General features: G+C 38.0%; 4 protein-coding genes across 22 annotated transcripts in view; 2 read left to right on the top strand and 2 right to left on the bottom strand.

Annotated features, from left to right (window-relative positions):
• LOC147756969 (uncharacterized) overlaps nucleotides 1–8,249 on the top strand; it is a 9,991-nt gene extending 1,742 nt beyond the window's left edge. Inside the window, exons 2-3 of one of the 3 annotated variants that reach the window (XR_015324481.1) lie at nucleotides 1,591–1,791; nucleotides 6,762–8,249. Coding sequence is in view for 1 of the 3 variants with exons in the window: in XM_086984588.1 (XP_086840714.1) it covers nucleotides 1,591–1,657 (67 nt within the window). In the remaining 2 variants the exon portion in view is untranslated. Of the gene's footprint in view, nucleotides 1–1,590; nucleotides 1,998–6,761 lie in introns of those variants that run through there. The other 2 variants (XR_015324482.1, XM_086984588.1) reach the window with 2 other exon arrangements.
• Nucleotides 2,871–9,800, bottom strand: LOC111248401 (uncharacterized). 8 transcript variants are annotated; one of them, XM_022800686.2, is made up of 8 exons: nucleotides 9,657–9,799; nucleotides 8,658–8,742; nucleotides 7,691–7,798; nucleotides 7,396–7,500; nucleotides 4,368–4,461; nucleotides 4,019–4,168; nucleotides 3,512–3,652; nucleotides 2,871–3,213 (listed from the first exon to the last, which is right to left on the bottom strand). In XM_022800686.2, exons 1-8 carry the CDS (start codon nucleotides 9,727–9,729, stop codon nucleotides 3,112–3,114), a joined length of 858 nt encoding a protein of 285 aa, XP_022656421.2. In that variant the 5' UTR covers nucleotides 9,730–9,799; the 3' UTR covers nucleotides 2,871–3,111. The 8 variants fall into 8 exon arrangements, with proteins under 8 accessions (XP_022656421.2, XP_086840701.1, XP_086840702.1 ...); XM_086984575.1 differs by having other exon boundaries at nucleotides 2,871–3,652; nucleotides 9,657–9,800; XM_086984576.1 differs by having other exon boundaries at nucleotides 2,871–3,652; nucleotides 7,691–7,795; nucleotides 9,657–9,800.
• Nucleotides 9,466–14,391, top strand: LOC111248400 (ufm1-specific protease 2-like). 2 transcript variants are annotated; one of them, XM_086984571.1, is made up of 9 exons: nucleotides 9,466–9,607; nucleotides 10,546–10,749; nucleotides 10,920–11,121; nucleotides 11,427–11,596; nucleotides 11,943–12,152; nucleotides 12,397–12,858; nucleotides 12,983–13,187; nucleotides 13,577–13,701; nucleotides 14,262–14,391. In XM_086984571.1, exons 1-9 carry the CDS (start codon nucleotides 9,566–9,568, stop codon nucleotides 14,301–14,303), a joined length of 1,662 nt encoding a protein of 553 aa, XP_086840697.1. In that variant the 5' UTR covers nucleotides 9,466–9,565; the 3' UTR covers nucleotides 14,304–14,391. The 2 variants fall into 2 exon arrangements, with proteins under 2 accessions (XP_086840697.1, XP_022656417.1); XM_022800682.2 differs by having other exon boundaries at nucleotides 14,251–14,391.
• On the bottom strand, nucleotides 12,367–26,972 carry LOC111248398 (uncharacterized). Of its 9 annotated transcripts, none has more exons than XR_015324476.1 (11): nucleotides 26,775–26,972; nucleotides 25,503–25,655; nucleotides 21,984–24,913; nucleotides 19,294–19,565; nucleotides 18,748–18,866; nucleotides 17,989–18,207; nucleotides 17,324–17,498; nucleotides 16,625–16,750; nucleotides 15,733–16,266; nucleotides 14,833–14,896; nucleotides 14,126–14,619 (listed from the first exon to the last, which is right to left on the bottom strand). XR_015324476.1 is itself a non-coding variant. In XM_022800681.2 (10 exons), coding segments are annotated over exons 1-9 (4,221 nt in total). In that variant the 5' UTR covers nucleotides 26,777–26,972; the 3' UTR covers nucleotides 12,367–12,810; nucleotides 16,017–16,041. The 9 variants fall into 9 exon arrangements, 4 of the variants coding, with proteins under 4 accessions (XP_022656416.1, XP_022656413.1, XP_022656414.1 ...); XR_015324477.1 differs by having other exon boundaries at nucleotides 16,017–16,266; XM_022800681.2 differs by lacking the exons at nucleotides 14,126–14,619; nucleotides 14,833–14,896 and adding an exon at nucleotides 12,367–12,810 and having other exon boundaries at nucleotides 16,017–16,266.

The raw sequence follows: 26,972 nt of genomic DNA, 5'->3' as shown, positions 1-26,972 counted from the left end.
TAGGACGACTCTTATGTCTGCTTCCTCATTTTTAGTTCGTTCAAGTCACCCCGGTACGAACAACATATTCGCAACATACATACAAGAACATAAATATAATGTAAAGATGCTAAAAAAGAAAAACGCCCTCTAAATTAATAGAGCTGCTGGCTAATATTTAACGAATTAAGTATCGGCAAACTGAGAGACTGGCCGATTTTGTTAAAATACATGCAACTAATTAGTCCTTACACCGACGGAAATCACGTCTTTGTATCCTTAAGGACTTAGTTCCTACTTTATCGCATGAGCAATGTGGTCTTGCTTCCGAAGGGCCTGAACTGAACTCACATTTATGGTTATATGATTTAGCCCACCGTTTTCTGCCTCATGAAGGCAATATCTGATAACTAATATTAAAGCTAGAGATGCCATTATCTCACAGTAGAACATAATTTATAATTTGTAAAAAATTTCGGTGAATACAACGCGGCCGCTATCCTGGGTAAGGTAGAAGCCTCTTTACATTTTGTGAGTCATACGACTGCATAATTTATATAAATATATATATATATACATACATACATACACACAACAAGTACATTTGTTTGCAAACTGTCAAGAGACATTCCCTCCCCCCCCCCCTCCATTCAGTATAATATTCTTTATCAAGAAGTTATTGTCCTTGAAGCCTCGTGACTGGCTTGGCGACGAGCAGCACTAGCCAAAAAGCTTTCGCAGATATTTATAATTATAATAATATAAACCGCCATTATTTCGTAAAACATGCGGAATTTTTCACAGATTTTACGTGTAAATGGAGGTCCTTCTAAAAGATTTGCCCTGGCTCATATTGAGGTATAAAGATAAAAACGGGGAATAGGCGTCCATTATAACCGCCGCGTCGCTCATGGGTGCCACGTCAGATCTAAACGATCGAGCAACGCCAGCTCTATTCAATAAAATAGAATATGAAGACCACTGGCAGAAAACCCGTCAGCATAACTCTATGCAAAACTAATATATTATTGAACTACAAAAACATATCGATTATGGATTAAGTCAGGTAATCGCAGGTAAACCTCCTTCCGGAGCCATTGGCACTAAGTTGGAACAGCTTTTAGACAACCTAAATTGTTTTGTTTGTAATAACTTACCGTTGTTTATCTTGCAGATAAATAGTGAATTAAAGCAGAGAAAATTCGCCATGTACTGTCAACACAACGATCGTTTAAAATAATGGATGCACACATTTACAAGCGTTTGCTTGTAATAGGTTCCTAGAAACGTTTGCCTTTTGTAATGGTTAGCATCATTGTGTTCCATTAGACTCGAAACGAGTTCCTCTTATAATTAGGATTGCCTATCGTACTGTCTGCCAATAATATGTGTACAGATCCGACAAAGCACACTTCGTTTATAGTGTGACACCCCACGAAGAACTCGAATCAGACCGTAGCAATCAAATGCTATCCATTTGCTATATTCTTAAGAAGCCGACTGAAACAGAGGAAACGTTTCAAAATCCGAGGTGACTGGTCCGATTTGGCGAGTTGCGTCGCATTAGCAGTGACTTCTTCTCTGTACTTAGAATACTTGTATCTATTATAGGTGTGACAATATTCAGCCATGGCGACAACAAACGCTTCCAATCAACTACATTTTGGTAAGACGATGAAGCTTTCAAAGGTGTCCACAGGCAGATGACTTTCGGACGGGTAAAATCAGAGTTGATTACATGACATGTCGACGAAAACTCCGGCTGGAGACTTTACGTTAAAGTCTCCAGCCGTGCATATCGATACGAAACAGGTCAGTGGTGTTTCCCATATACAAAATGAGAAGTCGCACATTGAGAAATATAACTAGTAATAACCACGTAGGTTTTTTTTGTCGCTCATCCGCCACGCAGAAGAAGGAGAGCCCGTCAGCGAAGCCAAACAATGGAACAGTGGAGACCCTAGTGGGAGCAAAAATAAATTATTGCCATTATGAAGGTCCTCATCCAAAAACAAAAACTGGCCCAATTTATTTAACCTCTCGAGGTGGTCGGAAAAAATCAGGTATATTCAGTCGAATTTGAAAGTGCTTATTTTGATGACATTAAAGTGTTGATTTTCGGATCTAAATAATGAGGTACCCATCTGCAACATCCATGACGCGTACTGATCGTTTTCATGTCCTGTTTTTAGTTAGCCTTTAGAGTGCTTTCAGGTTTTCTTGAAATGGTAATTTCCAGTGGCTATATTTACAACGCCCTTAGTTTGAATCTTTCCAGCATGGTAATAATCGTTACCAAGAGCTCACAGGAGATGACAGCATCAACTAAAGAGAACTAAACTTTCGCTCCTTTTGTAGTAGCAATTTCTTTTGGCCTACACTTGGACACGGATTACAACATTGAACATGAAACGTTCATGTTTCGCCTTCAGCACACTTCACGGGTTTTAACGTAACATATCGAAGGTCGAAAATCGCTGGCCCTATCGTTAGATCTAGTTTCTCAACTCCTACAGAGCCTACTATATCCAGAATTTTGAACAACCTTGCATAAAGGTTGTGAAGTACAATCTATACAATTAGTGTTGTATAGGTTTAGCTTAAAGACGGGAACTTTTACGCTTTTATGCGTGTTCGCTATTTTCTGCAAACGGACACTTACCATAAATTTAACAAAGACTATGTAGTCTTTTAAAATGTCGAGCATTCAGGTAGATAGGTAGTTGACTCTTATCATTCGCAATTCAAATCCCAAATATGGTCAGCATAAACTGCTTTGAATGATTTAAGCTCATAAATCCACCTATTTTTAACGTTACGAATAAATGTACTAAACAATGTAACCCAGCTACAGAGATTTCTGAGAAAAGTTAACTATTGGAGAAGGCATATTTATTTTACATCTCTACCAAGATGAGGTTTCTTCATAAAGGCACTTTTATTGATGTTCACCAAAAATACGGTATATACATACAAAATCCGTATTTAAGATGTTTTCCGTGCGTTGTCAAAAACTATTAAGACGGCAAAAAAAAAATAAGTACTTTTACAACTCTGTAGTTGTTCACATATTGTACAATTATGTCAACTGTATTTATTCCTTAAAGCCATCTTTAATAACCTTGAAAGGATTTAAACAATCGAAGGTACACTTTGTGCGACAAGGCGTTTACGACGTTCAGTCTGCAACTTTTTCCGCCATTTTTCCTGGCGTCGTTCAGGTTCGTCGTATAGCTGAAACTCAGAAAAAACAGTAATTAGCTAAAAGCATATTAATTGAGCTCCTTTACATAATTTTAAGAACCGAATCTTGTAAGTGTAAAGAATTCCGCTTAATTCCGTGCACATATCTGCATCCTAATAATTCGTTTATAGAATAAATCACGCGTGGGGCTCAAAACTGTCATAAGTGTTAGAGCAGCACTTGCGATGCTTTGCAATACGCAAATGGATGATAGGTAGTTTTTTTTGCCAGAGTTGATGGCAGCCACTGATTAATGACGTCTTGATCGAATTTATCGGGAAAATGCACATTTTCATGAAGTAGAAGATCTGGCGTGTCCTTATAATCAGTAAGCTTCGGAGGTTTTTTGGCCTGTGCCGCTAGAAACTCTTCTAGTGAAGTAGTGCCGAACATCGCAGAGACGTGTGCGTCTCCGGCGCTGCCAATGCCCTGAAATGTCAGCAAAATTACAAAGTTACTATTGTTGTTCTCGATCATAACGAAATTGGCAATGTTTCATCTAATCTATTCGTAATACTCTATCCAATTGTTTAGCCTTTTGCTGCAGGCTATTTACAGTTTATTAGAGATACATTTAATTAGTAGCGATTACTGTGGATGTACGAATAATTTCGAAATTAACGTTGTTTGAAATTGTTACAATAAAGTTTCATAAGGAGGTTCTGAGTCAGCTATCACTCGATGGTTGTTGTCGTTGTTCGGCAAGCTGTGTTAATGAAAACTGGCCGTGAACAATCATAAACGAGGTCGTAGGATAAGAAATTTTCAGCGGGAAATTTCAAATTCGGCCCCAACCTCATCTGCTTTCGTCGGCTGCTGGCTTCGTTTGGAGAGAAAATTTTGCTGGCTGAAACCTGCGTTATTGATACTTTCGATAGCTCGTAAACGCTCTGCTTCATTTTGCACGGTCGGTAGTTCCACTACAAATGCGTCGCGAGAACACTCCTAGAAAATGCCAAACGAGTGAAAAGATTTGTTAAAAATCATGCTTCCTACCCATACCTGATCGATTAATCAAGTTTGTTACTTATTCATCTGAAGTCGTTCCCACCGACTTGTATCATTGCTTATCGCATATTTACCTCTATCAAATACCAGCAATCGGCTTAAAAAATCTTTTAATTGAGTCTCGTCTCGTATTTACCTTCGTATCTATATACTCTCGGCGATCATCACGCTTTCTCGTGTCTCGCTTCCTCGAATCAGCGCTACCACTACTAGAACGGCTACGCCGCCTCCTAAAATTTACGCCATATGTAAACAATATACATATAATGGTTAAAAAGTGCACAATCTGTAAACCTGAATGTAATATAGTTACAATGTGGAACCTTTATTTTTGCCTTCAAGTCAAACGCAGTTCTTTCATTTCGGTGGCACGATAATCGCTTTTTAACACTTGCGAGCCGCTAATCACTAATAAGTTTAGCCGCAGCTATTTTCATTTTAATGTAACCTAGAGCTATCATTTCCTCACTACGTATCTATAGCATTTGAGTGGCGCAAAAACCTAGTTCTCAGTAAACCCCTATAACTTTTTTTATCAGTACCGTGAACGGCAATACTTAACATACGCATCTGTAAGAAGTAACCAGACGCGCAGTCTATGTAACACATCTAATAACCACTATGGTTCTGACAAAATGAAGAGGTAAAAAAGGCATAAATACAGTGTTTGTGATGCAATCACAAAAAAAAAGCTCTATTTGTATTGTTTTACGTCCACTATCGCACAGCAGCAGCAGCAGCAATAGGGGGATTCGCCTAGACCTGGTTATGAACTGTCGGCAGTTTTTGGCCGTCAACAAATCGCTCCAATCATCGTTCAATACTCTAGCTGTATAGCTCGATTGAACAGCGACACATATAGCCGATGGCAAATATCGCCGGACGGTTAGTGATGTGATGATTGTAACGAAGACAATATTTACATGCTGTTCCTTACCTCCTACCCCCCCCCCCATCCCAAGCTTCACCGTCGTTTGACTGCTGCTGCTTTTCTTGTTACCTTTTCTTTAACTTTTCGTTTCATCGCTTCGCGCTGTTTCCTTCATTCTTGTTCGCCTCCATTTTACTTCTCCTATACCACCTACTGGTAGCCGTACACGAAATAGGTTTCGTATTTATTCCTGCCCTCTCCCACCAACGCCTGTCCATTCTCATCGGCCGCAGCGTCCTTAACAGATTCTACAGGTTTGCTCGATGAATAATTAACGAATGATGACGTTCGCGTATTGACATTTTTGTCTATCTTTTGTCTGTACATCAGGCTACTTTCGACAACGGGTTTTTCCTGCTGTACAATTTCACCTTTCCTTCCCACGGCTTACGCTTCACGGTCTCCTGCGTCGTTGGTGTTCAAACTAGCTCTTAAAGATGGTATACTCACTAACATTTTCGTACAAGCCCTTATGCCTTGTTAGTCGATAAGTCAAAATAAGACAGGTTATAGAATAAGGTGCGAGTTGCATTGAAAACTGCCTGCCATTTGTTATTAGCCTCTTTTTTTTCTTTTTCTTCTTATCTATTAGCTTCTTTTTTCTGCTTTTTGGGCTAATTTTCGAATCTTAAGGAGCGCAACTGATATCTAAACTATATCAAATTATATTCGATCACACAAACTAGATTCTGATTTTAGTTTCAGTCATCATCTCAGATGCATCTTCTGTGTATGTATATATATATATATATATATATGTCATGTAACAGTGATAACACTTTACGGTACCGATATTCATGAGACAAATGAGAAAAGAAGCTACTAAGAAAAAAACTTAATAGAAATAACAACAGAAGTTAGTAATGTTGTAAAATCAAAATATGCCAAATAATTCACTACTAATATTATCATTTATTTCACTGGTTATACCTTTGTTCTAGAACTGTGATTAATTCATAATTCGCATCGAGAAAATAGAACGTTACTTGAAACGTTTACGTAAATTCATAACGCCAACACTCACATCCAAGAATATAAATCAGGCTGTTGGCCTAAAAACCTGAAGATAGATCGCAGAAGAAGCGAAACAATGTTTTCGTTTGGCAAGATACTGTTCATATTACAAGCTTCGTGTTTGTCCTATCCAGTAATGTCCTGTAATGGCACAAACCATAACAATGTTGTACAGGAACTGTATGTTAACCGTGAATTAAGAGGCAAATGTAGGTTCATATGTATATAGTATAATATCATGTTTGCATAAGCGTATAGCAATGCAACACGAATTTTTCTAAGAAGAAAAGCGTTTCGAGCCCATCAAAGTTTTTTTCCTTCAATTTTTCAGTCAATCAGGATAGTAATATGACGCAGGAGTCAACGCGTATGGTACAAAAAGAGAAACTTGCGAAATTTAATGAAACAAAAAGCGCAGACCTTGTTTTTATCTCTTTTCAAGGTCTGACAGAAGACACGATAAGCCGAACCCAAAGTCAGGCTTAAACGTTGACATAGTCTGGAAAGATTCTTACAAGACAAGTATATTTGATATGCTCAACACACGGAGGTTTTTGCGTTCATCGGCTTTTTTTTTGATTTCAGAATATGACAGCCTGGGCTATATAGAAGCACGAACAAAAAAACATATCCGAGGACAATTCGAGCTTGCGTCAGCTATTTTGTTTACAATGCGGCGCTTATTGCATCATGAATGAATCAACTTCGCACGACATAGCGGTCGAGGAAAAAATATTCCAGTAAACTTATAAATATCACAGGCGACATTTTATGAACATAACATTGCATAGCTCTAAAACGTTTGTAACTAACGTGTATAAGAAAGACTAGAGATCTCAAGATAAGACATACAGACAGCCTGCTCAAACGCATTAATATGCATCCGGACAAAGAGAAAGTTCTACCAAACCCTACAGTACCCTCAGCGGAGGTAGTCAGAAGAGGTTTGACATACGTAAGAGTTTTTTTTTAATTGACTCACAGCAGGAGACAAGTACTATCTCACATTTGTGCATCGTCGACGCGTTTCAAAACAACAAGTGCCCCAGTTTAACCTTTTATGGCATCCGCTTGTTACGTGCTTAACTTTTCATTTGCTCACTATATAAACAACAAGATAAAAATATTTATGACATACTAAAAATGCACGGCTTACGTGACCTAACAGGACACGAGAACAACAGAACCTTGAGGGACAACGAGAAGGCGATGCGCCTACCTTGGGGAGCGCGTGCGTCGTCGTTTTATGTCTCTCTTGTTAGATCGTTCTCGTCGATCCCTCGAGCCACTTCGTCGTTTTGATCTACTCCGACTGCGACGATTCCTATAATAAAAGGAAAACGCAGAAAATACTATTTGGATACTAATAAGTCTATAGCTTGGGTATATTGATACAGTACGTAAACAGCGCTACGAAGTTTGTATCCACCTGTTGTTTAGCAATACACAGAACAGGTGCCCATATGTATGTGCTGATGGCATTATATGAGCAACGTATGAAATTCATTACGTACTTTTCTCGTGAACGATCTCTCGATTTATTTCGCCGCCGTGAAGTCGAGCGAGACCTTCTGCGCCGACGTCGTTCCCGTGAGTCGTCGGAAGAGCTCGATGAGGAACTGCTGTGAATCAGTTAATAAAATATAACAATATCATCGGATTTACTTTTTTGATGTTACACAAAATAGTTAAGTCCACCAATAATACAGCTAAACATAAGCTCGTGAATTTCAAATCAGAAAAATAAAATGAAGATAAGTATTGAAGCAGGTGCTATATACACGGCACGAATTATAGCATAGAGACTTCGGAAGATTTTTGTCATACACTACTATTAGCTTAAAACCCCAATACGGCTACCTCGTTTCATGCCGGAAACTAGTCGCCTGAGGCAGTGCTTAATGATAGTACCGAACGTAAAACGCAAAACATTTCTAGAGTAGCTTAACAGATGCGTTTCCCGTATAGAAACTCTCAGTTCTTTTTTGCTTCTACGATCACTGTTGTGCCTGAAAATTTTTGGCTATGTCCAATTGTTGTTGCTGAATAATAAAATTAATTAAAACAATTGCACTAATGTATCATAAAATGTCGATTTTTTTAAGTTAATAACTGCTACTGCCATGGTCTCAAATAGAAGCCTTTATTGACAAAATTGAGACTAAGCATCTATGTGAAGCTTTAAAATCGGAACATAAAGCTCTTTATACATATTACTATTCAGAAACACGAGACTTCTAAATTTCAATCTTTGTTGTACCGTAAAAAGCTGGCTAAAAAGGCCTCCTTTGTAGCAAATTTAAACCCCATTATATTTCAGTCATAGCATATTCTCTAAACGCTTATAATAGGAATTCATTTGCTTTTACTGACATTTGCCATGAATGGAATAAGATGGAGTAGTTTTGGTAACGATGCTTAAAAGAACTAAGACTAAAAGACCGTAAGGTATTAGTTTTAATCTATCGAATGGAGACGGACCTTGCTGATGAAGAGCTAGAACTCCTGTAACGTTTCCTTCGGCAAGAGCGATGGTAGTCGTCCGAATCAGTTGAACGAGCCATTACTTTTTTTAGGAGAGATGAACATTTACGGCACGCAATACAGAACTTTATATAGTCACAATAGGTTCATGCTTTAAAATAGTTTTTTTTCATTCACGCACCCTTCATTCCGATCAAAAAGCTCGGGACTGATTTCGATTGTTACTCGGAATCTGTTTATCTATTTCCAAAGGACTTGTTACTCAGAATTTAGACTAGTAAGGACCGTCTTCGAAATCTAGCCGCTTTGTTTACAATGCAGTGAGGGCGACGGCTGAAGGAAAGGGAAACCACGAGCGAAACGCAGAAGCTAGCAAGAGGATAACTAAAAAATAGATTGACATTACGGTGAATATGCTTTTAGAAAAAAAAATGGCTATCCGTTTTGTATCCGTATTGTAAAGTCACTTGACGAAAAATAACAATAATGAACAATAGTGAAAGAAATATATTATAACAAAATCCCATTAAATGATCTACTTGTTAGATTTTTTTCAAAACAGGCGAGTGATGTGAAGCAGATGATATCTCATTTAAATTAACATTTCATAACGATACAACGACCAGGTGAATGCAAAGTTATGTACTAACGATAAAAGCTGGAGAAAAACGTGAGTGGTACTGATATCACATTGCCACCGGGTGGCAATCCTGGAGTGAGATCTCCAAACCATCAAGTCATCAACAAACATCACGGGGCTGGGAGAACGTGGTCAGCTGTGACACGAAAGCGTCGATCAAACAGTACCAGAGCCACAGCTGGTTATCGACAATATATGAATTTTTCCAACATTTACTACTTGAAAAACTACTTTCGTGCGTGGCGTTTCGTGAATCGTATACAAGATGGGTGGGCTTAAAGTTGTCGTGTGTGAGGACCTTTGGAAGGTTTGTACCAATAAAATGAGCCGTAAGTTATTTGAATGCAGTTACTCACAGAAAGCTTGAAGGTGGCTAATGCCAGCAAGCGGTAGATTAGTGCACGAGAATGACGTGCTTACTACTTGCATGACAGCTACTCAAAACCGCTCTTTCAAATCGTGTACATAAAGCAAGCAAAAAAACGTATGTTGTCTTCGCGACGAAGCGTTATATAATGTCTTATGCTATGATGTTTTTACCATCACGAATCAGTAGTCGTTGCTTTAAACGATGGATCGTTTTACAGTTTCCGCTACCTCAACTATTGCGGCTCTATTTTTCTACCATGCGAATTCTAAGCGCAGAGTCGTAATTCTCATTTAGCATTATCTCGAAAACATTGCGGGACCATAAATGTTGCGCCAGCCCTCTGTAAGAACGCTTTTCTGTGTCGCTATTGTAAAAAGTTCTTATATTGAAAAATAATAGTTTTTCTTATGAGTTAAAAGTATTAAGTACGTTTTTGTTATCTTATGACAAATTATTATTATTATTACATTATTCTTTTCTATTTGTTTATATATGTTTATATATTTATTTAGACAATTAATTATATCAAAAGGGTAGTTTCAGTTGAGTGTAATCAAGGTAGAAATCTGACCTCATGGCATTTAGCAGTCAACTTCAATTTGATTACCAAAGCAATGTTTTTTTTATAAGTTGGAGTGTTATTTTGAAAAGTTTTTTTTGAGTCATATACAGGCAAAATACTAAAATTGTTAAGGAATTATAATGATGTGGTTTCCCATTCGACAGATAGCAGCCCTTACACTAGTTCCTATAAGCAACGCTATTTTTTAGTGGGCTTAATTATCCATTACTCTGCATACATTAGGAATAGTTCCGCGGCCTGGCATTACGGTTTAGTATATTGCATGTCTGCAACATGAGTATTCATTTTCCAGAGAATCCAAGGTTGCAAAGACGTATTCCGCACATTATATGGCTTCGTCGCTCAAGATGGTGTACATAACCTAACAGGTTGCACACTTTTGCGGGAATCATTCCCTTATGGACATCCAGCGCTCGGAGTATTTGCCAGTGATCCGGAAGCCGACGCGCACAGCCTAATATCCAACTGCGAAAAAAGGCTACAATGCATTCGAGAGGTCAGCTCTTTAGCTATGTTAGACCATTATTTTTAATTGCATTTAAAGGGACAGCTTAAAACAATAGGCTCACGTATAGTATTAGGCAAGGCGATTAATAAGGCGTCGTTCGTTTGAACACCAAGGATCAGGGTCTTTGCACTAACAAATACAATCGCATTGCCCTGCAGGCGTTAGATGCTCTGGATTTGCCAAACCTGGTGCTTTTAACGACTAAGGCCAATGGTTCGCCATCAGCTCGGCTGGTCGCCAAGGATGCCTTATACGAAGAGACGGCCATTTGTGAGCTCGCAGACCTCAGTTCAACACAAGGAGTTGTACTCAGAACGCGACTGAGTGTACCATTAAGTGTCGAATACACTGGAGCTGAGGGTAACAGAGAAAAATCAAAGTCCTTCTACTCGTTACGACAATCTATTCAAGTATCGATGTTTGGAAACAACAAAAACAGATGACTTTGAATATTTAAAATCGCCATACGATGTTGATACAACTAAAACTCGTATTAAAGAAAACACCATTGTCGTAAGTTACTTAACATATGAAAATACGTTTGTTTAAACAGGTCAACGTATTCCTCTAGTTATGAAAAGGTGCGCTCGCCGTGCATCCTTTGTAGGTTGTGCTATTATGTGTTCACTGTGTCTATACATATCTGCCTCTCTAATACCCATCAGGCCAATTTCGTGGTGATGTGAAACACGCGATAAGCACCTCGTGCCGATGGCTTGCCCCATCATGTGTAACGTTCGAGTTACGCGAACAATTTATGAAAGGTCAGGAGCAAGTGACGCTCGGGGAATTCTTGCGGAAGGTCCTGGGAAGAAAGTCTGAACCCGATGGCATGGTATGTGAAATATGGCATACATTATTGCTTACAGAAAATTACATCAGCAGTGTTTGAAAAAAGGGTACTTACTGCATGCAAGTTAGAAATTCTCAAGAAGTTCCTCTTGTTTGAAATAGTGTAGTTGGTAGTACTGTGTTACAAATCTAATTTTAGCTGTAGGAGAATCTTCGTGTCTATTCTGTCTGTACTAATTTTGTCCGTTTTCGTCAACAAGAATTAGATTTTCGCTAGATTTCGTAAATTTTGCTAGTTTTTATGGTAATATAAAATAGTTTTCGTGACTTCATCTTCAAACATGTAATATACCGATTTTTAATATATGCCACTTTTTCCAAATGCTCAGGATAAGCAGGAAGTAAATACGATTCGCTTACTAAGCGGCGAAAAAGTTGTGTCAAGCTGTGGTTGTCCTCATACGCCCATAATCGACGTGCAGCGCCGCCGTTCGCAACGCTTCGAGTTCCATCTTAATCTCGACGTAATCTCGTTCACTGTGTATAGTTTATCCGTGGAACACGTTACCACTTTACTTACTAGAAGTCTTCACCAACAGGTTAGACCAGTAGCTGGATAAGAAACTGCGTTTTTTTTTACTTACGTATGTTTTTAGCGGTTCTGTTTACTGTTTATTTATTATATTATAGCGATTCTGTTTATGTGTTCTGGGCTATTAAATTTCGATGATAAGCTGCTAATAGTCACTATAGCTATAACATTTATAACAAAAGACTAGGAGGCAGCAGTCAGCTGATTATTTTTTTCCACAACTTTTGTCCCATTTATAAATTGCTCCGCAGGCGTTCTCAAGCATCGAGGCAATTTGCAGCTCTGTCGTCTATGGTAACCAGCTGATTCCACCGACCCCGATGCATTTTCAAGCGGGAGGTGCCCGATCATTTGCTACGGTACTATTTCCCGCTAATCGCGTCCTGCCTGCATACAGGCTAGCGCTCCACGCGGATCTTCTACTTTCAAATGATAAGGGACCATTGTTCTCGTTAGGACAACATATTTATTTCGCAAAGGACTCACCAATCTATAGCAAGTTACTCGTAAATCCGCACGCGAAAGTCAAGCCTCCGGCGCGCGCCGATCGTGTAGCAATTGTTCGCGGGAACTACCTATATTTTCATTATATGCAAGAGAAGTTTGACGACAGCGGCTGGGGTTGTGCGTACCGATCACTACAGACGCTTTCCTCATGGTTCCTTCTGCAGGGTTACACCGATGTGAAAATACCGAACCACAAAAAAATTCAGGTAAGTTGACCTCGTATATCTATTGCATTGTGTCATTAGCTAGGCACTGGCGTGACAATTTTTCTGCACTATTTTCTAAACGGTAGATTAACTGATAGAAACCATGCCCTTTATGTAAACATAGGAAACGCTAGTTGAAATCGGCGATAAGGAGAGCAGTTTTATTGGGTCAAAACAATGGATTGGCTCTCAGGAGGTGTCCTTCGTCCTTAACCAACTTATGAAAATCGACAGCAAGATTATTAGTGTCCCATCAGGCTCCGAGTTGCCATTTAAAGCTCAGAATCTCATTACACACTTTGAGACTCACGGGACGCCTGTAATGATTGGTGAGTTTACCAACGTCAATTTCAAAAGATGCGCCATTTCATTTTTAGTGGTTTCTTTTAAATAGGAATTTACTACAAATAGAATTATTGCTTTGTGTAACTTTTCTCTAAACTCCTTTACCTAAAAAGCATGGGTCAGGTTTCTCCATCGAAAATTACAAGCTACAACAGCTAGCCCTAAAATACAGGTGATGCAGTACGTTTGCCTTTAGTCGTTATATGGTAACGCTTAATAAGAAAAGCAGTGCAAATATTATGACACGGGTCAGATCTCATAGATTCGGGACGTGTACCACCTTGGATCATCTGCTAAATATTTGCACGTTTTCATTTTTACGAATTCAAATTAAATATGACTCTAACACGAATCCGTTAACAAACGTGCACAGGTGGGGGCCAGCTGGCTCATACGATTTTAGGAGTTGCAGTCAACAGTGAAACAGAAGAAACGCATTTTCTGATCCTCGACCCTCACTATACAGGCACAGAGGACATGCATACCATCACCGCAAAGGCAAGTATAACGTACAGCTGTTTACGGTACAGGTATTACTAATATTTATTCCAGACTCCAGCGTCTCTAAGCAAAGTATCGATATCGTTATACAAACCATTTTAATTTTCTAAATGTCTTCAAAAAGATGAAAATAGTCTTCTACTCAAGCTAATTAGTCCATCTAGTCGTATGCAATTTTTAGTAACCAAAGGAGATTTCTGATACAGCTTGACAATTCAGTCTGTCAATTTCATTGATCTACAATCGTAAAAGCGATACAGAACACTGATGGTACATATTTTCTACTCCTTAGTATCCTTAGATAACAAAAAAAAGACCTCGAATAGTTTATTCATGTCTCAACTATCCAAAACGCTAGAAGCTAAGCAAATGAAGTTTTCTTATAGCTGTATATATTCCTGTTTAAAAATAATCGGTTAACTATCATTCAAGCGGAATTTTATTTCGGAATACATATTATAAAGACGCAGTCCAGTTAGACGTGACTTTGTCATTACTCGACATCACAGATTGTATTAGAAAACCTCTAACAACAGAATTTTTCAGGGATGGTGTAGCTGGAAACCGTCGACATTTTGGGACAAGGCTTCATTTTATAATATGTGTCTTCCTCAAGTTTCCCGATATACACTTTGATAATATATTAGCAAAAATCTAGTTTATATAATAAAGTTGTTAAATCTGCAATGCTCTCTTCCGTTAGTGTCTTAGGATGTTATACATTACTTGCGATACAGTGTTCAACAATTGATAATAATGCATATTCAAACACATTATATGCAAATGTCGTTTGCCACAACCAGAAAAATCGGTGATTAGCGACGGTAAATGTGGTACGCATGCTCCTACACACGATACTACATTGATCAGTGTTCATCATCATCCAGCTGGGCACCAATTTACTTCTGATTGATCCTGTGGAAATCGCACATTATCAGCATAAATAAGCGAGCCCACTGGCCACATTCTATTTTTACAATACCGCTACTAACTGCTTACTTGGTCGCCACGGCCGCATGCATGTTCGTACCAAGACCGCAAACTACATTGAAGAATTAGCTATTTAAAACTTTTCTTTTATTCTCGTTCCAAAGGAACAGATAAAAATTGTAATAAAATAAAGCCCACCGAGTCCTCTTCATAGAACACCTGTTTGAAAGTGGTCTCGCTTCTGCTTAGCGGAGGAGGTTACCTGCCATATAAGAAACAAACGTTTGTTGCTGCAGTCCTTTTGTGAACAAATGGCTGTTGGCTAAGTCTGTTCGAGTCCAAAAAATTATACGGCTTAAAGTTGAAACGTCGCCTGGGGCGCTTTTAATGGTGAGATTTGCTTCAAAGAACCTCGGCCTCATACACATTTTAAAAAGATATAACTGACTTCGTATGTATATAAGCTGTCAAGAACACTGTCGGATAGGTCACCAATCGAATCATTGTTAGTTCGATAACTGTTAATTGACATGTTATGGTGCTGCATAAACCGTTCATCATAAATTTGAACTTAAGCCTCTACAGGTTGGAGGAAGTAAAGTGAAAACGGAAAGGACTTGCTTATATGGCCTAAGTAGGGCTATGGAAAAAAATTCATTCCCAGCAAAGCTTCTTATAATAGGTCACAGTCGCAACACACTATGTAGTTTCAAAAATCAATTACATGCCGACGGTAGCTTATAACATATTAATAACAAAAGAACATCTAAGTCACCATTAAATTTTCCCTTACTGGCCAAATCTGCGAATTTGATTCATATGCTTGCTTACCAAAACTGATGTATAAATGTTTTCGAACTTTCGGAACTATTCCTTGAACTCGCTAAAAAAATACAGTTTTGTTAAATTGTTTTCTACTGAAAATTTCATACAGTACTTCCATAGAGATGCCCAAAACTTTCTCATACATAATTGTCACCTATAATAATAACCATAAAACGCAACTCACGATATGTTTGCAACGTGAAAACTGATTTAATTTAAGCAGATGTCATGATAAATATTGCTTAGCTTTCGGTTTTTATAATAAATACCAACCTTATTATTATAAAATAAGTTGTAATCTGTTCAGGGAGGTAATGTGGGCTTGTTTTTCGTGCAGGAATAAAATGGGTCGCTCAAATATCCCTGCCAGCCGCTTCAGAGATGCCACTGGTCAACCTAAAACTTGACTGCCAATAATAAAAGAATCTGACCTAACTGACGCTATGTGACGTGTGTTGTTTTTTGCATCCTGCAGTGATAAAAATCGCGAATGCTTGCAAATAGAATGTTAAATTATGTTTTCGAATAAAACTCTGCTTAAATATATGTATACCCACATATGTAAATGAAGCATTAGCGGCACTAATACAGCTCATCGTCGTAAAAGCTTTCACGCAGTGGTCCTGGTACTTGCTCTCGATGGTGAATCTTATACTTGTCTTCAAACAAGGTACATATGATTCTGCGGAAATCAAGGGATAACATGATTGTCTTTAGGTTTTCTACCGTGAACCACTCCCCTTCATAAAACACCTCTTCAAAGGCATTATCATCCCGTTCGCCCGGCGGAAGTACTTTAACTTGTACCTGGTAAAATGCCAAACAAAAGCTCAACGTTAATACAGTGAATCTAATTGATCTCTTCCGATATCACCAATATTGCTCAATACGAGTATATGTGCAGGGAAGGTTGCTTGGTAAAAATCGATTTGTAAAGGCTGACACATGCAACGGAAACAAATAGCGCCCAAGGCACTTCTGGTCATGAGCCATAACGAGAGGATTAACCTTCGATGCAATATAAGAGGACTCCTGCAAGCTAAGTTTTCATAGCGATAGAATAGGTAGCATAGAATTGGTGATAAGCGCACGTCGTGAGACTTAGATATACCCAAATGTTTTTTTTGATGAAGTGCATAAAACCGATTATCGTTAGGAAGGTTACCTGGTTGCACGCGCTGTATTCCTGCAGGATTTCCGTGAACTCTTCTAGGTTTCCTTGGGTATACCTGACGTACTTTTCGTCCAGCTCTGAATTACTTAGTGGTAAAAGGAAAACGCCGCTCACGATCTGTGCGCGAGAAAAAAACAAACCAATCGACCTGATAATACGAAATTAATAAATACACTGTGCTTACGATTGTTTAGCATAACATTGACAGAACCCTTGGTTATTAATAATATGATCTCATATTTTTACCTTCCGATACAAAACGTGAAAACAACTAAAAACATTTTTTCAATTTTGTGTGACTTGTTAGTAACAACAACTTGCAAATAATTATGCGTAAAAACTGGAATTTTTGTCCTAGTGTCCACATTTCCATTCATCGAGAAGAATTGTTAATTGTTGCGTAGTCCTATTCCAAACCTTCGTAAAATACAGACATGAAAAGAATATACCTTTTTGGGCACATGGAAAAAACATTTTGCCTAACACAGATTGTCTTTAAATGAATCCAGGAAGAAGAAGACTAACTTTTTGTTGAATGTAAGAGACTTTTCGTAGTTCTAGCCAAACTGTAGTGAAACTGACGTGTTTACCTAGATGACGTGTAAACTTAGCTCGATTGTTCAGAACTTCCTACTCTAATCGTTATGCCATATCTGAACCAAGTTTTGCTTCTGGAACACAACAAAATACCTTGCTATGAAGGACTGATCTTCTCTCGATGAGCGGTTTAAACGAGCCTTGAATAGCTGCCTTCACCAGAACGTTACACAACAGTGACTTCAAAGACATCTCTATGAAACGATGTCTATTCAAATCATTGGAGTGGAACCCTGATTGGGTATTCTCTCCGTCCAGTATTACTTCCCTATAAAAGTTAGCATATATGCACCAACAATTAAATCAGACGTATTGCTGCCTTATAGTAAAGCTGCAAGGGTTGTGGCGTAGCATATTAATCAGTTCTTTTTATGGAAACGCGAGTGAGTTCTCATGCCTCAGCAGATATTATTTAGTCTTTCTTAAACTTTTTCAATTTTTTTTCTTTACTGCAAAGTTAACTGAAGTTTTTATCAAGAGGTCTAGCAGATGAGCACCTCAAAATGAGATTAATCACTCAGCTACTTTATGTTTTAAATAGAAAATAGTAAGAGAAACTGGTTAGCGATGTTGGCATATCTCTTAGTAAGAAAAAACTTAGCGAGTGATTTTTAAACCTACTACAAAATCGCCTAAGTAATGGCAGTTGAGCCAATTTGTACATATTTGTACTAATGTATAATACTCTTCGAGTGCTGATATTTTAATGTCTGGTTCATCATATTAATGAGCTTGAACCTTGGAAGTCAAGAACCTACCTGAGAATACATGATAGCAGCTGCGTAGAAACATGCGGATTGTTTAGAAATTGGTTCAAGCTTTCAAGCTGACGTTCATGCGAATCCGTTTTTTTCGCAAGCCAAAGATGATCCCAAGCTTGCATAAATGCCTTATGCACTAACTCTGTCAGCAAATCTTCAACTAAGTCTTTATCGTCACGTTTCAAGACTATCAGATTCAAGTGTTTCTTGACCCACCTACGTTTATTAGACACAGCACATGAATTTATAAATGTTAAAATTTCGATTTTCGCGTGTATTCAGAAGGAACCTTTAATTGTTTATCTGAAGACCTCAAAGCAATGCATCTCATCTAAAACAAGACAGAGAGTACTTTCGAAACAACTTAAAAACTTCAATGCGGGAATGTATGTGTCAATTTTTTTTATATAAACTATTTTTATTTCAATTTGAAATAACGACCCCAGAATTTTTATTAGGCTATAACATGAACTTTCACCATTTTTGCTAGCTGCATCCCTTCACTGTTGGCTGATAGACAACTGTTCTACGCAGTTGGGAAGCTTCGTTTAGTCTTCAGCCCGTAACAATTTTGTTCTGATTAAAAACGTTCGACTTTAGTGAGTTTAGACCTCAAAGACAATAAAAAAATTAATTCTTCTTTGATACTAACGTTTCTTGTCTATGCAAAAAGCTGAGAAAACAAGTTAAAAATGAAATTTCACGAATGGCAATTGAACAATATTTAATTTTAAATGAGACAACTAGAAAACTTACCTTCCTATTAGTAACATAACTTGCTCTTCTATTCGTAGTTGTAAATCGAATAAGCTATCTGTATCCTTTCTGTTCTTCAAAAAGTATTTTTGAACGAAGTCGTCGGTATATATCGATGCCTAATGTAGTGTGAAAAGGGATTAGCGTTTTGTTTTTATTATTTTATTTGTTGTTGGGTTTCTTAATTTGTTAAATTTGTTTAGATTGAATTATAAAATGTTAATATAAACCGTAATGATACGCCTGTATAACGGGAACTATTTTCTCCTTTTGTAATTTGTAAAACAATAAAACATTTCTAGATATTAACTATCAACATATTTGCCAGCAGGAAATCTCTTAGGGCTACAAGCAAAGGACTGCTCTCGTCATAAATTAAGATTTTAACGAAAATGAGTAGCTACGTTGCAAGTTGTAAGAGAGCATTGTTCGTCTATAAAGGACCCAAAATTTCGAAGAACTGGAGAAGCCTCCTGGCATTATTATTTTTATTATTATAATCACACTATTAACTGAAATTAAATTAAAATAGATAACGAAACCAACAGGTGTTAAGTTTACGCTAGCAAGCAACATTAGCATCTGGTTTGGCAACAGCCACGGCAACCCGTAGCCCCCATCATCCAGCTTCTCGATGGCCTGCGCAAAATAGGCAGACATCTTGGCCGCACATTCCATTTTCGTCAAGCGCATTTTCGAGCGACTGAATCGCTCCTCTATGATTGACGACAGGTGCCGCATATAACAGCGCATCGTTGACTCGAGTCGTGCAACTCGGCTGGGCGGGCACCTTGACTCAGGAAGTGTAAATATTATCCCTGATTAAACAAAAAAACATATAATATAAGTTAAAGGCAAAAAACGGTAGTGGGCTTAAAATCGACTGTCCTAACAGAGTGGTTGAAAATTTGCTAGACCGAGTCTACGTATAGAACACAGTTACTAATACACTATTGGTTCAAAAGAGTATAGAGAGCTTTGGCTTTCTACTAATTACGCATGTCTCAATCGTGTAGATATCATTCCCTCCGGAGAAAGTTATGCCGGATCCAATGCAAATGTGCTGTCCTTGCATTTTTTAGTCGTCTGTTAGCGGTGTTCTTGAAGGTACTTACTTCTCGAGCCTTAGGAATCTGAGCAAAAATGAGCTATTGCTTCGCATTCGATGGGTACCTATCGAGATTTGAAACTTCTTGAGTTACCCTAAATCGACACTCCATAACACTGAAAATGGGCATTTCAGCAGCAACCTACGACTGCAGAAAAGTAGAAGCGGACTTCACTACAGCAAACGAAGAATCTACAACAAGTGACAGATAATTAAGACTTGGAAAACTAACTGATTATAAGTGCATTTTGGCAATTTTTTTTGTTTCTATAAAATCTTTGGGGAAAAAAGGATGAGTAGAGCTATCTTGTTATGGATGTCTTGTCACGAAAACCACAGGTTTACTTCATATGCCATAAGAGTCAGATGCTCTCTGAAACTAAGAAACTTGTTTGCTTTTTAGCTTTCTCAAGAATGAGGAATTTTTTTTGTTTTTTTTTTTATAAAAAAAAAATATTTTTTTACGATATGTTGGAGGGTCGAAAATGACTTGGAAATGGCTTACGTCACGTAATATGAGTCATGTTGGGTCAGTGTTGGCCAATCAAAAAAAATCAACTGCTAATTTTTATGCTCTAAGTGTGGTACCCTAAGATAGAAAAAAACAAATGTATCACTAAAAAAATAAATGTGCACGTACTATGAACTGCTGGCTGTATAGACGTAAATAGAATGATAATTCTAGAATATGGAAAAATATGCTGAAACGCCAGTTTTTGTTTTTATATACAGTCTCAGAAACAAAAGGTAAGAAAAAGTAAAATATTCAAGTAAGTTACGACTTATAACTTGGATGTTCGATAAAATATCGACATTTTTTTAAACTAAAATTGAAGCAAATCCTTTTTAAATTTTAAAACAGTATTAATAAAAAAAAACTATATGCCACACGAATTAATGATCTTTGCTATTTTTTTTTATAACACCTTATTTTCACCAGTGTAGAATTTCTATAGTTCGACAGTAAAACTCCGAATCAGTCATTTTGCCGGGCGGCACCAGTAATTCACAATGCACAATCTCGTTCCAATCCCATTAAACCCATAACACCGCTTTTTTTGGCGTCAATTTTTGCCACAGATTTTTGTCACTTGTTTTCCCACATTGCTGCGTATCTGTTTACCGTGTTCTCACTAATGATCAACCCCTTGAGAAGTGGCTTGATTTCGTTGTATTTCTGCAGATTTTCGAAAATGGATCAATTGAGTCATTTTGGATTCATTTGTGTGGTATTTAGACAGCGAACTTTTTGTCGCCAGTTTTACTTGAGTGATTGAAAACGTGACGGCCATCTACGTCGGTATAGTTTAATTTTCGCAATACGTCTATCATCAAATGCTTTAAGACTCTGAGGAGCACCTTTTACATCGAAATTTCCCGTTTCTTCTGATAACGCATTCTGACAATAACAGCACAAATGTTTTTATAGGCCTGCGCAGCATTTTTGTGTCTTTCGTAATAAAATTGTAAAGTAGAGCATGTTTCTGCAGAAATTTTACTCATCTTCAAGACTTTCTATCTGAAGTCTGAATGAAATTATTCGAACGATTTTAATACCTCTACTATTGTGTTGTCTCAGCTTTCAGGCAGTACCAACGACGATGCGGCTCATATTTCCTGAACTATTTAATTAAAGCCATCTGGTTATAAAAAGCGTAAATATTTCTCCACAATCCAATAGATATGTTAATTTCACTTCATTAGAAACATATAACTTTTTTGTGAGCAAGGGTAATGGATATTAAACAACGCAAATAAATCTTGGTACTCACTAGCAATAGCAATTTCAAGTAATTACCATGTGCAAAATCTAACTAATTCAATAAATCTAAAAAATAATATCCGACAATCAATTGAATCACATGTTGAACACAGAGTGTATATAATATTTTCGACAGTATTGATTAACTCTACTAATTAATAATGTCCTCTGAATAAAAGAATATCTGCCAAATACTGTAGCCTACGCCATTAAGTATTAAGTAAACAACCGTCAAAAAAAGTTTGCTGCGGCAAAAAGGCGGAATAATTGATTTAGGAACCATTGTCGCCTATTTTCGCCACTGTATTAGGTGATAGTTTTTCACCTAAGAACAAACAAGCTAGAAACAAATTGCATTGAACATACCTGTACGAACTTCTTCTGTGGTAAGCCCGTACATGGCTTCGAGGGCTCTGAGGCGTTTCGTATACATAGCCATGGTTTTGGCAGCTTCCTTGTGGAACTCTTCATTCGACTCGAGCTCACTGAGTAGCGCATTTTGTCCTGTTCTGAGATTATCTATTTCCAGCTTACAAAAACCTTTACTCGTTAAACCTTGAATATCTATCAGACGCAGTTGTCTACAGCATGCCCCTAAGGCTTTGTCGGAGCAATAACTTCCCTTGTCCGACATTCTTTGAAGAAAATCGGGGTATGTAGTCAACTCTATAAGCGGCTCCGGTTCACCACCAGTACCCCAAAAGAACTTTTCAAACTGATCTCGAATCGCGCGTACTTTTGCGCATGCGTTAGAGTTCGCGCCAGTTGGAAGACGGTCCGAGAGGGCACAAAAAACCTCGGCTATGTTATTTGCTACCACGAACTTGAGGCAATCAAAATAATGGCTTAGGAGACTTTTGTCTTCACAAGGAAGTGTATTAACTTCAAGGGTAGTCTTGAGTTCATTAGTGTTTTGTTTAAATAGGAAATCTTCGTTTGCAATAAGAATGACGTCAGATTCACCTGGAAAATCATTATTAGAACAGAAATGTTTCAACGGGGGCGTGCTTCCCTTTGCTGAAAATACCACACAATCAGTCAGGTGCTGCAGTTTGTCGGTCTCTGGGTTAGTTTCGACGGCTTTAAATACACGAATCTCAGATGGGTGCATAGCATCTTTGCGAGCCACCATAAGTTTGCAACCTGACAGAGACTTTGTTTCGTTACCGATATTCCCTATTCGAACGTAAATTTGTCCTTCCTCGAGAACTCCGTATTCATCTACGACCGGCATCAATCGGAACGTTCCTGGAATATTTAATTTCAGCTCCTTCAAATTGCGAATCCGCTTTAACTGATTGCATTTGAGGGTTTGTCGAAACAACACGTCGTTCCGTACGTCATAGTGAAATAACTCCGCCATTTTGGCTCCTGTGCGAGATAACAATTTGTCGATTTCAGAGGCCAATTCAGGCGGCTCACTGAGAAATGAAGCGGCAGACTCAGCAAATGTATTCGACACCAACGCTTCAAATTTACCGATGCTGATTTCAGGGCAATGTCCATCTTGTTTACTGCTCAGGGTCGACAAAAGTACCTTGTCAAATAGTGCTGGCTCACAGTTGGCAGTAGATACAATGTAGATAATATTGCTGTCGCAATTTAGAATGCGTTGTGACGTACGGTAAATAATTTGGAGACCTTCTAGCTCTGGATCGAGAACAATAATTCCAGTATATCTCCCATGAACAACCTTTAAAGCTGCTGTTTTTTGCAACTTTCCAACTCTGCAAATATAGTCGAGAGATTTCGACGAAATGCGTCCATAGCCGCGTTTGAAGTCCGGCTCTGCCGTGGAAGCATCTTCCTTAACCAAAATCTGATCTATATTTACCTCGCAAATAAAGTCAGTAAGTAGTGCATTCACTGATTTCATCCGTTCGGTAAGAGTACCGCAAATACCGAGTCGCTTATACAATTCTTTAAGATTGTCGTTTTTGTCGCTCTCGTACATCCAAAAACAATGTTCGCTGAATTGCTCTCTTGAAGCGCCAAGAAAAGTATACTTCTTTTTTCCAATTTTTAGACCCTTCTGAATTTTTACCTTGAGTGAGTTTTCAATGAGTTCCTCTGTCTCATACCTTCCTGTTGTTTGGATTTTAGTGAAGTTATCATCACGAAGATCAACCAACAATACGCGACTAAGGTCACACTGACGTAGTAAAGGGCTTGCCCGGACAATCGTCGGAGGTTCAAAAATGATTTTGCTCGGACAAACTGTAGCCTTTTTAACTAAACATAGTTCCATGGGTAATAAGTTTTGTGTTATTCCACTATGTTGGCCGCTCTGATTGGCCTGGCAGTTTCGTCTAAACGTATCCTCAATAGCCGTCTTGAGATCTATAATAAAGCCCTTTTTCGCTTCGTAGTAGATTTCGTAAAGTGAATCGAAAAATGCAGCCTTATTTTTTTTGGCAAAACTCTCAAACGTACCTTGAATATCTTTTCGGATGTTCTTTAAGTGAATTTGAATAGATAGTTCTGGTGCTATGCTCTGAATGCACTGGATTGCATATTGTAGCTCGTCTGAGAGCTTCTCTTTAGGAAGTGGCTGAATATTTTCTTTTCGAATTTCGACACACTTGACGTTTGCAAACACCATTGGAGCACCGGAAGCACGAAATAGCGAATAAATAGCTTCTGCTTCCTGCGTCCCTTTATGCTGAAGTTTGATTTTAAATACTCTGTTTTCCCCAACGTGGTTGCATCGAGTAGATGTGCCTAGCGTTCCGAAGCTGACCTGCCGAGTCCACAGCCCTTCGAAAAAATTCTCGTATGCATCTTCTCCTACTGAATTCCACCTAAACGCCAATACGCTCGATACGTGTAGGTACAATTCCATGGGTTCCCGTTTGTTATTGCAATCATAAAATGTGTCTTTGTGTCTCAATTTGCGACAGGTGACGATTTTTTTAATGTCAGCGTAGCGCACTAAAAGTTTATACACAGGTGGAAATTTACTAGTAGACCCTCTGATATCGTCTCTGAAGTAGATTTCCAGGTTGCCACGGTCGTGATAAAAGCTGGCTTGAATTCTCCGTAACCTAGCCTGCCAGTCCTTTGTTGGCACACTTGTGAAGCGCTCTATGAAAATGTCCAAATCACTCCAATGGCCGAGAGCAAAATGATCAACCTCCAGATATTTATGGTCTAACTCGACGATATCTTGAATCTCGTCCAGTAAGGTTTCTCCGCTCACATAGCCATTTGGTTTGAAGTGCTTGCAGAAGCGGTCCACCGCGTACAAAAACGTTTCGATATTCTGTTCGCAATCGAAAGTACACGTATATAACCACCTGTAATCAGTCGAATTGGATTACTGTTCTATGGTAATTGAGTTACAGAACAGGAAAATTAATAGCTATGGGTGTGATTTTTAGGGACACAGAGCTGGGTCGGATAGCACTATACTAATAGAAACTCTCTTTTTTTTTCGCATAACAATATTAATATATATCCTGATTTCAATTTAACCGATTTTGAATTTTTATCTTTTTTTCCCTGTCCTCTTTTGAATCCCATATATATGTATATATATAAACAAGCGTATGCCTCGCTTTATTTTGAGGTGCTTGCTCTATCATTACTGTGTTTAGTCTTAAATAAATTAACAATCGCCCTTTTGAGTGAATAGCCCTCATTAAACATATTTAAATGCTCTATATAGAATAAGTATAACTTACGTTTCTGGTGTATCTTGTTTGTACTTCTAAGTCGGATTGGATAAAACACATTAATCGAATAGTGTTATCTCCTTTTAACTTTATTATGACATAGATATGGTTTTCTAAGTTTTGGCACAGAATCAGTAAAACGAATATAGTAGTGTTAGTATCTTATTTTAACTATTTTTCGGAAATCGGGTATGTATTTCACGTGGTGAACCTTGTTACGTCGAAACGGGAGTTTTTTACTTCCTGACATTCTGGATGTTTGCAAAGGTCAATTCCAAAGGATTCACTTAAGACTCTTCTCGAAACTTTCTCAGATGACGTTACTTGCACCGTGAGTTTCTTCTCCGAAAAGTCACCTTCCAACCTATTAAAAAAAAATGGAAGATTAAGAAATGACACAGCATTATAGAAAGGACGGGCTTCACATCCAAGATCGATCCAATATTTGAAATATTATATCCCTCCTATCTAACAACGCGGCGCAACTTGGTTTCAGAAATATTCCCGCTAAGAGAACTCGACTCTATGAAAAGAGTATAAGATTCTATATTTACTTGATACAAATACATGAGACTTTATGGTGAGCACAATAGTAAGAGCAATTGAAACAGCAACTGTTAAAATCCGGCAATAATTCTTTTCACCACGGTAACGTATCGTATCGACAACGCAAATATTCTAAAAGTTTACTGTTCAATCCCGGCTGTAATCAGTGATAGATATAACACTTATTATACACATTTCAACGTGACCGACTTATTACAAATGCTCCCATGTGGTGTGTAAGGCAATATTAAAACATCGATTATATCAGTAATCTTTTCTACTTTACCATTATGCTCATAAACGTTAATAGATCGGGTTTACGGCAGCAGTTTTTATTGAATTTTTATAACGGCCAATCAATAGTTGTCAACTGTTAGAAAGCAACCGCATACTGTTTTAATGAAGTCTTGGGACCACACTAAAGACCAGACAATCGTTTAACGAACTTGTTAGGCAAATTTATCTTAAGGTATAATTTGCTCTATTCGACTTGTTATACCAAACACTTTTTTGATAGGATTAGTTATTTTGTCAGCATTTTGTTCGATCCATTCATGAAAAAAATATGAGCTATTATTCTTTCATATTATTTTAATTCGTTTTTCAGCAACCGCAGCACCCTATATCCTTGAGCTACATCTCATAATTGACATCATGTTGAACCTGCCCATGCAGCCCTTACATTTGTACATTAAATCTGTTCAATGTGAAAACACTAACTCTACCCAAGCCACTCGACCTATAGGTTATTTATCAACGTTACCAGCATTACACTGCACATATGCGCTATATTGGTTTTGAATTTGTCTTCAGTTGTTTAATTTGCTTGCATTACTAAATCGTAAACAATAGATTTCTTGGGCGCAATACTTTACAATGATCTCACAGTTATGAATGTGCATTACTAAAAGGAAATGTGAGTGAAATATATGCTTACATATTGCTCCTTGCAAAAATTGTCTGAAGTCCAAAACTTTAAACACGTGTTTCTGCTCTAACCAGTGTCACACACACTCCTAGAGGAGAGACTAGTAAGATTACGAGTAAATTGTACAAACTGGTAAATTTCTTTCATTAAAATATAGGAAAAACATGGAGGTCGACAAGACGTCTGCTATGCTCAGTAAGTTCCATC

The sequence above is a fragment of the Varroa destructor genome, unplaced genomic scaffold (assembly GCF_002443255.2).
Source record: "Varroa destructor unplaced genomic scaffold, Vdes_3.0 BEIS01000003.1, whole genome shotgun sequence".
Taxonomy (NCBI): domain Eukaryota; kingdom Metazoa; phylum Arthropoda; class Arachnida; order Mesostigmata; family Varroidae; genus Varroa; species Varroa destructor.
This window is presented reverse-complemented; position numbering and strand designations above follow the sequence as displayed.

Excerpts from the sequence above, each read along its gene's own strand:
- LOC111248400 (XM_022800682.2), top strand. The coding sequence starts at position 9,566 with ATGGGTGGGCTTAAAGTTGTCGTGTGTGAGGACCTTTGGAAG. Across the intron at positions 12,153-12,396 it reads CTAGAAGTCTTCACCAACAG|GCGTTCTCAAGCATCGAGGC; the intron begins GTTAGACCAGTA and ends ATTGCTCCGCAG. Across the intron at positions 13,188-13,576 it reads CGGGACGCCTGTAATGATTG|GTGGGGGCCAGCTGGCTCAT; the intron begins GTGAGTTTACCA and ends AAACGTGCACAG.
- LOC111248401 (XM_086984575.1), bottom strand. The coding sequence starts at position 9,729 with ATGCAAGTAGTAAGCACGTCATTCTCGTGCACTAATCTACCGCTTGCT. Across the intron at positions 8,743-9,656 it reads TAGCCACCTTCAAGCTTTCT|TAATGGCTCGTTCAACTGAT; the intron begins GTGAGTAACTGC and ends TCCTAAAAAAAG. Across the intron at positions 3,653-4,018 it reads AGCCGACGAAAGCAGATGAG|GGCATTGGCAGCGCCGGAGA; the intron begins GTTGGGGCCGAA and ends CTGACATTTCAG.
- LOC111248398 (XM_022800681.2), bottom strand. Across the intron at positions 18,867-19,293 it reads CTAGCGTAAACTTAACACCT|GCATCGATATATACCGACGA; the intron begins GTTGGTTTCGTT and ends ACACTACATTAG. Across the intron at positions 18,208-18,747 it reads GTTATGTTACTAATAGGAAG|GTGGGTCAAGAAACACTTGA; the intron begins GTAAGTTTTCTA and ends TAATAAACGTAG.